Source organism: Limulus polyphemus, unplaced genomic scaffold (assembly GCF_000517525.1).
Source record: "Limulus polyphemus unplaced genomic scaffold, Limulus_polyphemus-2.1.2 Scaffold84, whole genome shotgun sequence".
NCBI classification, from domain to species: Eukaryota; Metazoa; Arthropoda; class Merostomata; order Xiphosura; family Limulidae; genus Limulus; species Limulus polyphemus.
In genome coordinates, this window is record NW_013665694.1 from 22,439 (window position 1) to 37,070 (window position 14,632).

Genomic DNA, 14,632 nt, shown 5'->3' on the forward strand with positions numbered 1-14,632 from the left:
CCAGTATAACATGGTCATACGATAGACGCACTACCGGATATTCATTATCGAATTATTTCAAATCTTTATTAGACATGTTTAGGTTTGAAAAATATTTCTTAAAATAAATAGTTATGTTTACTTCTGCATTTGTTTAATATTAGTTTTTTAAATGAAATAATATTCTGTTCATTAATTAACGACTGTATCGAATATGAACACAAACATGTTGTTAAATCTGCTTAACCTTAGTAGTGTTATTAAAGTAACATTAATTGGCTGTATATATCTAGGTTACGCTTATTTTATCATTCGTAATATCCCTTGAACGACTTTATTAATAATAATCAACCAAATTCAAGATTGCTGCAACTACGTCGAAATAAATTTTCACCAAATCGAAAATTGATACGAGTTTCTGTTTTAAAAAGTCACACCAGTCTCTTGTGTTTCAAATATCAGGGATTATTTGGTTTATTCAGGACTTTTCCCGTGTTAAACTTACCTGACACAAAAATGTATAGTACTTTCTTTGCAGTCTGAGGTGGAGTTCGAACCATTAATGGTAAAGTCTTCGCTGTCATATGTACTGGAGTTCGGAATGTTGTATTTCTTTTGAAGATATTTTTAGCATTTAATTATCTGTTGCAATGTGTTTTCAAATAATTGGACAAATTAACAAGTTGATTTTTTTTACCCTAATTTTCTATCTAATAGAAACATGTCGATGTAATACAAACTATGAAATAAAGTGTTTATATTTTGCTAACGTACTTAGGTTTATGCTTTCCAGAGAAATAAATTTTCTTCTGTTTGAAATTTGAAGTTGTGTTGAATTCTTGCTTTCTTTTTCACTCTCTCTTTGGCACAAGTTTCTTTATTTTTGTAGACAACCAAAATCTTTACAAACTCCCGGGATGTCTGTTGTTGATATTAGTATGGTCTCTGGTTATGTTCCAGAAAAGACTTCTTTACAAAAGGTAAACTACTAGAATAAAAGTTATGAGCATTATTTATTTTTAAATAAAACGATAGATAGATATGGTGTTTTTAACATTTATTTTCGTCTGTGCTTACCAAGAACAAAATCGTTATCAAAATATGTTCATGATACTTAAAAGTTTTTAAAGTGCAACAAACTTGTTCACATCATTATTTAACTATCTACTTTGAATTTATATGGAAAGATGTTTAATTAGAGTAATGGTAAACAAAGTCTTGAAGTGTAGAATAAATATGGATTTAAAATCTAATATGTAAATCCATTTTAATATGAGTGCTGAAATAACAATAAGGGCCGGATCGTGATTTACGTGCAACCAACCTTGGCAAGAAACGATTTACTGTGTTACTGGCTATTCCATTACAGTGTATATCCAATATTGGAGCTATAGGCTGTTCCTATTGAATGGAATTTCATATACTAGTGCTATTGATTGTTCGAGTTAGATGATGTTTGGAATACTGGTGCTATAAGCTCTTCCTATTAGATGGCGTTTCGAATACTGGTGCTATAAGCTCTTCTTATTAGATGGCATTTCGAATACTGGTGCTAAAAGCTCTTCCTATTAGATTGCATTTCGAATACAGGTGCTATAAGCTCTTCCTATTAGGTGGCATTTCGAATACTGGTGCTAAAATCTCTTCTTATTGGATGGCATTTCGAATACTGGTGCTAAAAGCTTTTCCTGTTAGATGGCATTTCGAATACTGGTGCTAAAAGCTCTTCCCATTAGATGGCATTTCGAATACTGGTGCTCTAAGCTCTTCCTATTAGATGGCATTTCGAATACTGGTGCTAAAAGCTCTTCCTATTGGATGGCATTTCGAATACTGGTGCTAAAAGCTCTTCCTATTGGATGGCATTTCGAATACTGGTGCTAAAAGCTCTTTCTATTAGATGGCATTTCGAATACTGGTGCTCTAAGCTCTTTCTATTAGATGGAATTTCGAATACTGGTGCTCTAAGCTCTTTCTATTAGATGGCATTTCGAATACTGGTCCTCTAAGCTCTTTCTATTAGATGTCATTTCGAACACTGGTACTATAAGCTCTTTCTATTAGATGGCATTTCGAATACTGGTGCCATAAGCTCTTTCTATTAGATGGCATTTCCAATGCTGGTGCTATAGGCTGTTCCTATTAGATGGCATTTCCAATGCTGGTGCTATAGGTTGTTCCTATTAGATGGCATTTCCAATGCTGGTGCTATAGGCTGTTCCTATTAGATGGCATTTCCAATGCTGGTGCTGTATGCTCTTTCTATTGGATGGCATTTCCATTGCTGGTGCTGTATGCTCTTTCTATCAGATGGCATTTCCAATGCTGGTGCTATAAGCTGTTCCTATTGGATGGCATTTCCAATGCTGGTGCTATATGCTGTTCCTATTGGATGGCATTTCCAATGCTGGTGCTGTAGACTTCATACACGTTTTTCAGAGTAAAATGTTTGTTTATTTTGTTCACTACGTTACACTAGGTTTATCTGACATCATCAGATGAGAACTTTCGTCTCAACTGGTAAACCTGGTGAAACGTTTTGAACATAATAAACAAGAGTTTTATCATGTACAACCGATATAAAAAATTGCGTGATTTTTTTAAAAACTTGGTTCTTTCTTATATTTAAGTCCCATAAACTGTTCTTATTGGATGATAATTTGCATACTAGCTCTATACGCTGTTCCTATTAGATGTATTTTGTTCACCAATGCTATAGGTTATTCGTATTGGGTGCGACACTTCATCACAGCATGAACCAGGGTATCTTCCAGTAGATGTGAAAATTGAAAATGATGAGAGAATTTCTATGCGACCAATTGTTTGATTTTTAACTAAAGACAACCTGCACATGTTAAAAATCGTTCATTTGTATTCTAAACTAACGAAATTTCAAGATTTAATGGTACATGTGCAAAATAAAAATATTTTGACAAATCTTGTACCTATTTAGTAAAAGTTTACAATTTAGAAATAAAAACTGTTTATTTGACAAACAAACTTGCTTAAAAGTAAAAATAAGTGTTTTATCTTTAAATTTACATCTTTTATTCTTTGGGTATTTAAAAAATAATCCAGTACTTATCAATTACTATATTTCTCTATAGCTTATCCTTAGTGAATCATCTGAGATAAAGCGTTTCGAAGTGGAGAAGAATAATGTGTACCTGTATTTCACAGAGGTACGTGGTTCCCTATGAGGTTTGCTATGATTTTGATGTTCAGTAAGAATGCTGTACTTTATTTTTTTGTGTTATTTATCATCCCAACTATTATAACAACATTTATAAACTGTGATAATTTAACTTTGAATATTGATTGATTTCAACTTACAAAAATGGTATACATCAGAAACGTCTTTATTAAGTCATTTTGAACTTAAATTGGTTATAAATATATTCCTATTATTACTTTCAAGCGCTCTTAACTATTCCATATGTAATTTCTATTCAAGGGTGGAGACCTATTATAACTCAACAAACAAGTATGTTTATTTGCTTAATGTTACTGATTTTTATTATATTTATTATTTATGCTTAATAGATCTCGTATTTACATTTTTATACATACGTACAAACTTGAATATCTTAAAATGATTTTACTACACATTATGAAAAAAGATCTAAATGTTATGTTCAACCTCATTTTTCCATATCTGTATCTACTTATGTATCTATAAATATTCGTATTTAATTCATTAAAGTAATTGTTAAATATTATTCAAATACAAATCTTCAGAAAGGAACTATTCGGCTCATTTCGATGGAAAGTCTCTGAGGTACAGCAAAATTTGTGAACAAGTTTTCTTGTAAATGAAAAGTTTGCAGAGAAAAACAACGTACCCGAAACAAATGTGAAAGTTTAAACGTGTTCTGAGCGTTGATTTGGCTACTGGTTCAGCATTTTCTAACTATATTATCGTATTTAACCTAATATGAACGTTGGTTTAATGGTCTATTAATATTTTGTCATGCTAATCAAACATTAGAAATTTCTTGCACGTAGCTGAATATAGTAATTTTTGTGCGAAATGTTATGTGCATGGGCAGTGTAGTAAAAAATATTTAATATGAACTTCTTTTAAAGCTTCCAAAGATTCGCAGATGCTACATTTTCGACATTGTACAGGAAATTGTTGTAGAGGAGGCACAACCTGCCAAAGCTTACATGTATGATTACTATAGATCAGGTGAGAAATAACCACAAATATTGTCTTACGTTTTACTTGCCCAATCACCATATTGCATCAGTCTGCTATATATGCAAAGCTGTCTTCTAATAAATATATATTTATATATATTAATTTCATAGTTTGCATAAAATAAATTTTGTAAACCATTTGTAAGTATATTTGAAACCTAATGTTTTCAAATGTTGTTATGGATGTTTCAAAATGTCAAACGGAAATTATTTTTTAAGACTGGTTCTATCAATAACAGATAACTTCAATTTGTTTAGCGAAATACCCTGAATAATAAACTTTATTTTATAATGGGCGAGCAGCAGCTTTTCACAATTTGTAAATTGTTTTGCATCCGACCAATGGATAAAAATAAAAAACTGTATTAATATCAAACGTTCCAAGATATTAGCCATTGAAGGAAGGTGGATACTGTGATCAGTTTGTAAAGATGTGGCATGCCTAAATCAAGGATCAGTTATTTTTGTTTTTTCTTTATATATTTGTAGTTTGAAATTGTATTTGTAATGCAATTATCAAGAGAGTATATAGAGAACTTCTTCAAGCATCACAATGGGGTGGGAATTTTACTGATAAAAAGTGGGGAAAATATTATCATGTTATATATTGACGGTCTTTTGACGTTATTCTGAAGATTACTTCAATCCATCTGTCCTTTTGTTGTTTTCAGTATTTTTAAAGTTTAAATTTTCTGTGCTACTTCAAATTTTCTAGAGATCACTATTTCTCTGTGTTAATGTATAACCAATTCTCCAAACCTGTGACGTGTATGGTAAGCAGTAGACTTTAGTTTCAAGCAATGAATGAATAATTAGTTTCATTATAGGCTGTTTTGCTTTGTTATCACTCGTGTAATACAGTCTATTCCTGTAAAGGTATATTTAACATATGAGACGTTCTTTGCCATGTAGCATATTTTTACATTTCTCTGAGCTTATGTTTTACAAAACTTGTATTTTGCACCATTATGAGCCAGGACGTATCGGAAGACGTTTAAGTTTGAATGAATTATAACACGGAAGTGTTTCAACACAGTGTTGTTTCCGTCTTAGGTGGGAACGAGAGTGTTATTTACCATATACGATACAGACTCCAAGGAAATGTTTTTGAATTTCGCTCAAAGTAAATTAAGGGCTATCTGCTCTAGCCGTCCCTAATTTTGAAGTGATAGCCTAGTGGGAAGGCAGTTAATCGAACACCACCAAACGAATTGGAGAATTGACGGTGACGTTATAATGCCTCCACTACTCAAAGGGCGATCATGTTTGGCGACTAGTTTCGATCCCACGGCCCGCAGATTGCCCTAGCCACCAAAGAAATATAAAGAGCTAGCAAGAAGGTGGTGAACTGATTCATAAACCAAGACAAGACTGCTTCCTGATCATACAAACTAGCTAAGATTCTTTCCAGACAGCATCAACACAGAACTATGTTGAAACCTTCAAAACGCATCTATAGTTCATGTATCCCCATATTTTTCCAAAGTAGACTCAAGTAAACTCGAGTAAATCACCCAAGGATCTCCTGAATTGGACTATCTGAGCTTGAAGATCGGTCCTTTTCATAAATGAGTCCGATTTGTTCCTTGGATGCACAAAATATCATGCTAGAGTGTGGAAACTACCTTGGGATCGCTACCACAATGCTTGTTCAGTAGAACACGTCTGTTAGGTCTGTAATGGTCAGAGACGATATCAATTGCTATGGCAAGACTGATCTGGCGTGTTTTTTATTTAAAGATACATTTGGAAAAATAATGCTTAATAAATTTTGGGTAATATATGTGAAACTCAGCACATAGATATTGTGTAATATGTTATCATGTACGACCTCACTTTCCTAATTCAGTCTTCTAAGATTGTAAGATACTTTAGGTACATTAACATACTCTTCCAAAACCATCTAGGAATTTATAAGGTAAAAGTAAAATTACTGGAAAAAAATGGAAGTGGTAACTGACGTACTGCTAATTAGCAAGATGATCTCTTTTACCCTTGGAATCACGTTTAATTACGAATCCTAAAACATTATTTTAATATAGTTGAAACATTGTTTATTTCTTTTTAAAGGCTTGAAGATTGCCAAGAACTATACATTAGAGTGTGCTCCTGACTTCCCGTGACGAACATCCCGTAAATACTTCTTCGTTCATGAGATATAAACATTTGCATGTTGTTAAACATAACTATTTGAATGTTTATTGAAATATTCCGTTTGCTTTAATCTTTTACAATAGGTGGTTTGTATTTAATTGTCTTATTATATTTTTAAGTTAGAATATTTAGTATTTCACTGTACACATTATTATCGTACTGTAACAACAAATTGAAACTTATTTCGATTGTGATGGGCAATTTTTACTAATAAAATATTTTATCCAAGATCATCTCTAAATATTTATTATAAGGTTTTAAAACCAATGCTGACTGATTTGTTTATTAGAAAATTACTATTTTTCAAGTACTATTGTTCAAGAAAGTCGTATTCGAGTCTATTTTGATGTGTTAATGTACAATAAGGGTGCCAACGTAAATCAATTACAAATTCTGACATCCTCGTAGAATAAAGAGGGGAACATGGAAGCTCCATTGTTGCTGATAAAATAACAAACAGATCAGGGTCTCCTTTTATTCAAAGTGTATTGGTTATTCGTGGCAGCGCATGTGCTATTATGTTTAGTCATTTTGCAGTATCACCCATATAAAATCGTTTTGCTTTTGATTTCGTATGTTATCAAAAGGGCTGACAAAAACCGTCATACTCAGCATAAGTCTGTACATGAACGAAGGGTAAAGTCTCGACAAAATATATAAAATTTGATAAAAATTTAACCTTTCAATGAGAGGCAGATGAACCGTGTTAAAAAAGATAAAACAAAAGAGTTTGTTTGTTAGAAATTAAGCATAAAGCTACACAATGGGCTATCTGTGCTGTGCCCACCACGGGTATCGAAACCCGGTTTCTAACATTGTAAGTCTGTAAACATACCGCTGTGCCACTGGGGGGCAAAACAAAAAGAGCCATGCATTAGACAACAAATAAGTAATTGATTACAGTGTAGCAAAGGCAGAACACTGCAGCTCTATGTTTAACAAATGGTGCATAAAACACCAGTAATAATCCCTTTCATAATGTCCACTTCTTGCTTGGATCATTTTACTATGAGATACCTCGGAAAAGACATTCAAAAACACACTTCATTTTCTTCAATCCTTGAAGAAATTAAACCATAAAACTAAAATAATAAGTGTCGATCTACAAAACTAGAATACACAAATTATTCGAGAAGAAACATTCGAACAAGTTATTTAAAATACCATCAGTGATCCTAAACTAAGAATAAACATTATTTGACCTAACAACAAAGTTTTGCTTTTAATTCAACGATATAATTGGCTTATAAATAGAAAGACCCTGTAAAGGCAGAGCTTTATCTAGTTCCTTAGCCAGTTTCTTTTTACTTCATTTAGATAGGTAGGCTTCAATACAGCCGTACATACTCCTGTACATTGGCCGAAGTATGCTGATAATGTTTCTGTGGGTTTAACTCTGACTTTGAGAAACAGTATTTTTTAAACTATATTATCAACATTCCCCGTAACATTCATTTTGCCATTGAAGATGAAGAAACATGATATTCGCATCATTAGGAAATTAACTGGGTTTGCCACCTGTGTTTATGTAGTAAACCAATTCACTTGGAATGATATGTTGTTGAGAAATCCGCATACCATCTATAACAAAACCTTGGACAATTATATTTATAATGCGAATCGTACTTGACATATGTAACTTCTTTTACTTAAACAAAAAATTAACGAAAATATCTGAAGTTCAACCTTTATGAAAGTGGTTATCTCGAAGGATAGGATAGAAAGAACAACCAGTCAAATCAAAACAAAAACACCACAAAAGAAATAAAGCTTTATCACAACTGTTATCCATTTATTGAACATTGCAGCGACAGCCATGCAGAAATATAGAAACACCTCATCAAAAAGTAAAAGATTAATATGGAATAGTTAGTTATATAAAAACTACCAATAACAATAAAGAATATTATTTGACGATATTATGTGTAACTAAAGTTTGCCTCTGAAGAAGAAAGGTCCACCTTTCGAAAGCACTCGGGTTATAGGTTTTTATTCATTTCTATCAATACTTCTTGAACCTACGTGTTTTACTAATATCATGAATGTGTAACTAAAGGAAACCATTGGAATAGTATACGAAATAAACGGCGACACATTGTGAATGATTTTATTCAAGTGAAATGGGAAGAATATTAAACACTACGATCAACGAACACTTTAAAGGACCATTCAATGTTTTTTCAACATTCAAAAGAAACCAAACACTTTTTCTCAGAAAACCGCATTAAATGATATACTTAGAAACATTTCCTGCGATTATTGTTTAAAAGACGAAATGAATAATATTTGATTAATTAATGGCAGGAGCATAAACTTTCGTTATATATGTTGCTTTCTTGACAAAATATGAATTTTCAGACGCTTTTATATTTAATTATGAGAGTACTGAGAAACGGGAGCCTTGAGTATATTTTTAGAAGAACTCATTATGTATTTTAATGAACTAGAAGACTCCTAATGCATACCGGTTACCTTTTTCCATCGCATGAGGTTAACCAGCCACGTCTAAGGCCCACCATATTTACCTTTTTCACAATTTTCCTCGTTTAAGATACTGTTTCCCTTCCCTGGGAAGTTCAGCCCCTTAACTACTTACCGACATCATTTATTGACTACGATATATAAAATATAGTCTGGTATTTAAAAAAAGATTGCGTGTTTCCCATCTGCCTAGATCTATGAAGAATTCTCAAGATTTACATTCTTGTCTCTTTAGAAATCACCGATCGTTCCACCAAAAACCGTTATTTCATCCACTTAATATCTGAAATCCGTTAGACATACAATCCTGTAGTTCCAGCACATAATGCTGGTTCCGACGCTGTGAGCATATTTTGAATCCATTATTCTAATAAAAGGAAGTCATTCCTCTCTGTGTTCTTTTACCATTGCTTTAGTTGTTCTATGAGAATATCAGACTGTATTTTCTTGGTTTATATTGGCGTCGTTATCGTACGTTACTACAACTTTCTCAAACTTCATCTCTCCCTTCATTATTCCTGTTCTCGTTATAACCAGCGTTTAAATACTTCTCAGATGAAAATTTATTTGCAGGTTGATGACATAAACTGCTAACATTACAGTTATGTCTGCTTGGTGAATATTCTAAGTTAAACGCATATTCTTGTAGTGTTGTAATTCATTATGCTATCATCCCCTTTTCTAATAAGGGTAAATAATAACTAGCTTGACGTTTAAAATACAGCAAACGTTGTTATTTTCAAAAGCATTCAGTAACAGCTGTCATTTCCCACTTAGCCAAGAATACACAGTTTAGTATACTAGTATACTTAATATTTTCACACAGTAAGGATATAATGTATTCCTTTATAGAGGCATTAGAACCAGGGTGTAAAAATATACATAAACTTGGGAATTTTTTATCTTCTATGAAAATTCTCTGAGCTGGAATGAAAGCGAAGGAATAGATGAACCAAACTTAAAAGTGATATACAGAAAATAATATTTTTCTTTTAAAGTTAATATAAAATGCAAAATGAAATTAACAAAATCGAACCAAATGAAATGATAATTACAAAATACATTGATATCTACAATTATCTATACCCACTGACTGGAAAAACTTCTGTTGAAATATTCCGTGACGTCTTAAGAGGGAAAAATTACAATTATGTAAGTGAACTGAACATCTTCAAGGAAAGTTATAATGTTACTAATGATTTAAAAATTGCATTTAATATCTAAAATGCAAATAGGGGTTATTATCTCATATAGATTATACAAAATACAATAGAATCAAAATAAAAAATTCTGAAGATGAGGATCACGAAAGCAAAATATTTTTGGCTAGGTTATACATTTTATCCTCTCAAAACTAGTTATTTATTCATTAATATTTTTGAATGGTTTATATTAATTGAACATTTAATTAAAGTATTATTTTCTGAAATTAAAGTTCTAGAAACAAAGTATAGGTGTAATTTGCAAGAGTTAAAAGCCAAAATATACTATATTATCATTAGCTTACCATATATTTCTCACAAACTTTTGTTCCGAACGCTTAACATTCTGATATAGAATATGTTTTACACATTGTTTTGGAGCATCTATTGTGATAAGCTGTATCTAATGAAACAGTTGGTGATATTTTCACTAAAAGTATTCGAACAAATGCTGAGCTATCTTCTGAAAATTCAGTAATCCCTTTAGCGAGATCTCTTTCGTTCGTGAAAGTTGAAAGTATGGATTTACTTTTTTTTTAAGAAAGCAGTAATATGAGGACTTATACCGCTAGAAACCGGGTTTCGATACCCGTGGTAGGCAGAGCTTTGTGTACCTTTGTGCTTGACTACAAACAAATAAACAGGATGATAAATACTATCCAGACATACTCTATAAAAATTCACCAATCTTAATATAACGGATAGTGTCTTAGCCAAAATGTTTGCATACTGTTCTATATTGATGTTATTGTCTAGATGCATGGAGTAGTTACTGAGTAAATGCCCGGGTAGTTACAAAGAAGGTAGGGTGTGATCAGAAAAACATGTACGAGTTGTTATTCTGGTCTTTATAAGTTGTTTTGAGCATTTGTTTGTCAAAACACACATACACACCTGTTTTGTATAAAAGGATGTGGTTTTGGTATAATTTTTTCGAAACAGATCAACGCTTTGTTCAGACAAAGGTTTGTTCAGGTTTGATCCTCCATGTGTGTCAACTACAATTTATGAGAAACCACAATAGATGGCACTACCCAAGCAAACATCATACAGTGACTCTGTTCAGCCTAAATGGCTGCCAGCTAAGCAGTAGAAAGTACACTGGCCTCCTGCTCCAATTGTATTGACGATGCAGCATACATGGCGTATAGAAAGAAAGGGAGAGAGCGCAGGTAAAAGAAATAGTTGCTCCAACTATGAAAAGTTTGGTCATTGGTGTCATAGATGTCTTTATCCAATGTTTCCACAAGAGTCTGTATGTACACAAAATAGGGAAAATTGCAAACTCCAATTTCAAAGAATGACTGTAAATATTATCAGATTATTTTGTTAAAATAGTGAACATCTAGCTGCTGGTCCGGGAAATAACAATTGTCTATCTGTTCCTTCAGGTGTAGTAGTTGTAGTATACACGTGAAAAAATAGAGATGTGATGTAGAAATTTTAGTTGATGCAGTATAAGATCTTAATCTCTACTTGATATTGTTGGATATCACTATTTATTTCAATATTAAATGTGTAGGAATTAATATTATGCATCTTAGCTTAAATGTCAGTATTTGGGATTAGATTTGCAACAAAAATTGTCTATCTGTATGGTTTTAAGTATTGAACAAGATATATAAAGCAGCAATGAATGACAATAGTACATACATATGATCGTATTATAGTACTGTCTGATGCATAAACGGTGTTTTAGATATTCTGTGAATACAATCTCAAATTGCACCACCAGCTAATAGTTTGGTTATATAGCACCTGAGATACACAGCTTACTTTGAAAAATCAAGAATGCTTGCTCAGACACTTATTCTCCAAAAGAAAGATGCATTCTGGTTTGGATTTGTGACTGTGGTGAACAAACTGTAAACATAGCTGCTGGAAGAATTGTTGATATGATGCTGAAAGAAGTAGTGACTGAAACTAGCAGTGCAGCTAGTAATATTCAGCTGCTCCAATCAACACGCAAATACACAGTTGATAATGCATATGAAATTGCTGGATTAATATTTTGCAGACAGTTTCAGCTCAGACCAGCAGTAAACATTTTGCCAGCTAGTTGCAAAATATGGCTGGCTGGGAAGAAAAAACATCGTCCAGTAACATATAAATACTAAAAATGTAAGACTTTTAATATCTAACCAGTTTAGAGATAGGTTAAATGTTGACATATGTAACAATTCTAACTTCAGACAAAACCTAGTCATCACTTAGATTCTTTGTGGACTTCAGAGGGGTGAAAGTGGAATATGTTAGGATGTATTTTCATTGCCACATATTGACAAACATCTATATGCACTGGAATAACACCATTAGTTTAATTCACTACATCGTCCTTGCAACTACTGGAAAACAGAGCCAATATTGATTCCAGCACTTGAGAAGATCTATACAGGCTTCGTGGCATGCCATAATGTACCATCTACTTTCATGTGGCATTAGGAATTATGTCTTATATATATTACAGCAAGCAGATTTGTTTTGCGAAGTTTAAACCATCAAAAAACAAATTGACTTAGCAGTGTATGTCACATTTCAGAGTGCTAGAAATCTATACAAACTTCAAAAATTAGCTGTTTGTCACATTAGGTAAGGTATGTAGTGTAGTCAAGAACTACATACTTAATCTGTTTGTTTGGTTAAATGTATGCTTTTTAAATTTGTGAGCTCAAATTAGCTAAGTGAGATGATCACTTGCAAAATGTAATGATGATGCACTGCACAGAAATGTAAGAATTTGCTCCTCCCACAGTTAAGCCTAACATGCTCATATTAATAGTCAAATTAGAAGTTATACTTCCAGCAGATCTCATGTATGGCTAGCCATAAGATGGAAGATATCAAAATGTCTGCAAGAAAATGTGGATTAGTTGATTAACACAAATTCACAAATTAACGGATAGGGAAAGTGAACAAAAGATGTAAAGACCGTGAAATAACAATTGTTTGAACATGCTTACATGGTGCATACCCAAGCAGCATGTAAGCCCTTGAAATTTGCTTGGACTGGACCTAATCATGTGATTCAGCCACTTTATTAATCCAAATATGAGATTTGGTCGTTATGTCCATAAACTGAAATTATAAATTAATTATGAGCCCCTGTAACTCTGGTATGAACAAAGAGCAGAAAGTGAATGAGTTAAGTTGCAAATGACGATGTGAACATCATGAAATACTGCTCTTATCATATAGAAGAAGAAGAGGAAGAGAAGAATGATACTGAACCTCTCCTGGCTGTTTTCAAAGAGGAGGTGCCTCTTGAGTAGGTAACATAATGAGTCACATTACCACTATGTCGACATTGACTCTTTAACTGTGCTGATAATTTAACAATATTTCGTTAGCAGAGACCCGTAAAGTAATTGTGGTCTAATTAGTATTTTTATTGCAACAGTTAAGCCTTAATAATAATGTTGTGTATCTACTTGTTTGTTAATTTCCCGTGGAAATTCTTTCCGAGATACTTCAGCGATACAAGTCCTTTCTTAGTTAAAACTAGTTTATTCTTTCTCGATACAAACTTTGTAATACACCGATTTTCCACAGTCAATACGTTTCTCGTCTCTTTACTTAACAACTTTTATAATACACGCTATAAATCAAGGTGATTCACAAGCTTGATAACTTCGCTCTATGCGACGACTACAAAACACACACAGTTTATGGCTCGCCATCACTACTGTTCAGTAGACTCAATTATCTATCTCCAGCTGGCTTTCTTTGCCAGGCTTATATACTAAAAAGAGGGCATCTAGATCACACTCGAGCTGCCGAGCAAATTCATGATCAGTCAAGAAACTCCAACACGCATGTTCCCAGCGTCACGTGACTTCTGCTGTCGTAACACTGCCCCTTCCTTAGTATTGTTCGTCCCGAACAATAGCCATTTACAATTAACCAATAGATGATTAACAATAACTTAATTAAATGTACAGAATTTACAAACACAAAATTAAAATACAACAAACTCTCTTAATTTTACAGGACGTTTCTTCTTTTGTACTGGTCTCAATCTCATTGGCTTCTGCTTCACGTAGGGTTCATCTGCTCCATCAGAAAATGTCCCATTATCAGTAGCAGTCACATCAGTAGTAATAACTTCATTAACGGCTTCATTGTTTTCCTTCTCGAAACCGGGTAGAGTTTCTTCTTCAACAGTGGCTTTTTCAGATGACACGTCTTCAGCAGCGTCATTTGTTCTGTTGTTCACTTCGTTCCAACTGAAATGACCTCGCCGACCACATTTTATTCGAAAAGTCACGTCTGAGAGACGATCCACTATGTCATATGGGTCTTCCCATCGATAAGATAACTTAGAAGACTTCCCTTTGATCTTCCTGGGATTATACAACCACACCTTGTCTCCTGGTACAAAGCTGACTTCAGTAGATCTCTTATCATAACATAGCTTCATGGAATCAGCAGACGTTTTCAAGTTTGAATGCACTTGATGGTGAATATCATCTATCCTTTCAGATAACACTTTCACTAACTCTGGCACATTTTCAGGCAACTCTTCGGAAAATGGGCGTCATATTATCAGGGTCACTGGCAACCGAAGTTCCCCACCAAACATCAGCTTTGCTGGAATATATCCAGTAGCTCCATGCTCT

The 14,632-nt window shown here is 33.2% G+C and overlaps 1 protein-coding gene across 1 annotated transcript; it reads left to right on the plus strand.

Moving 5' to 3' along the window:
* Nucleotides 1-858: 858 nt before the first annotated feature.
* LOC106467951 (complement C4-like) lies at nt 859-6,561 on the plus strand. The gene is made up of 4 exons (XM_013928344.2): nt 859-959; nt 3,087-3,161; nt 4,066-4,168; nt 6,250-6,561. The coding sequence occupies exons 1-4, from the start codon at nt 897-899 to the stop codon at nt 6,300-6,302; spliced, it is 294 nt and encodes a 97-aa protein (XP_013783798.1). The 5' UTR covers nt 859-896; the 3' UTR covers nt 6,303-6,561.
* Nucleotides 6,562-14,632: the final 8,071 nt, after the last annotated feature.

What these genes read in the sequence shown, in the direction of transcription:
- LOC106467951 (XM_013928344.2), top strand. Translation starts at nt 897, where the DNA reads ATGTCTGTTGTTGATATTAGTATGGTCTCTGGTTATGTTCCAGAAAAG. An exon ending in AAAAGACTTCTTTACAAAAG is followed by an intron (nt 960 to 3,086) that starts GTAAACTACTAG and finishes ATTTCTCTATAG; the next exon opens with CTTATCCTTAGTGAATCATC. An exon ending in TGTACCTGTATTTCACAGAG is followed by an intron (nt 3,162 to 4,065) that starts GTACGTGGTTCC and finishes CTTCTTTTAAAG; the next exon opens with CTTCCAAAGATTCGCAGATG.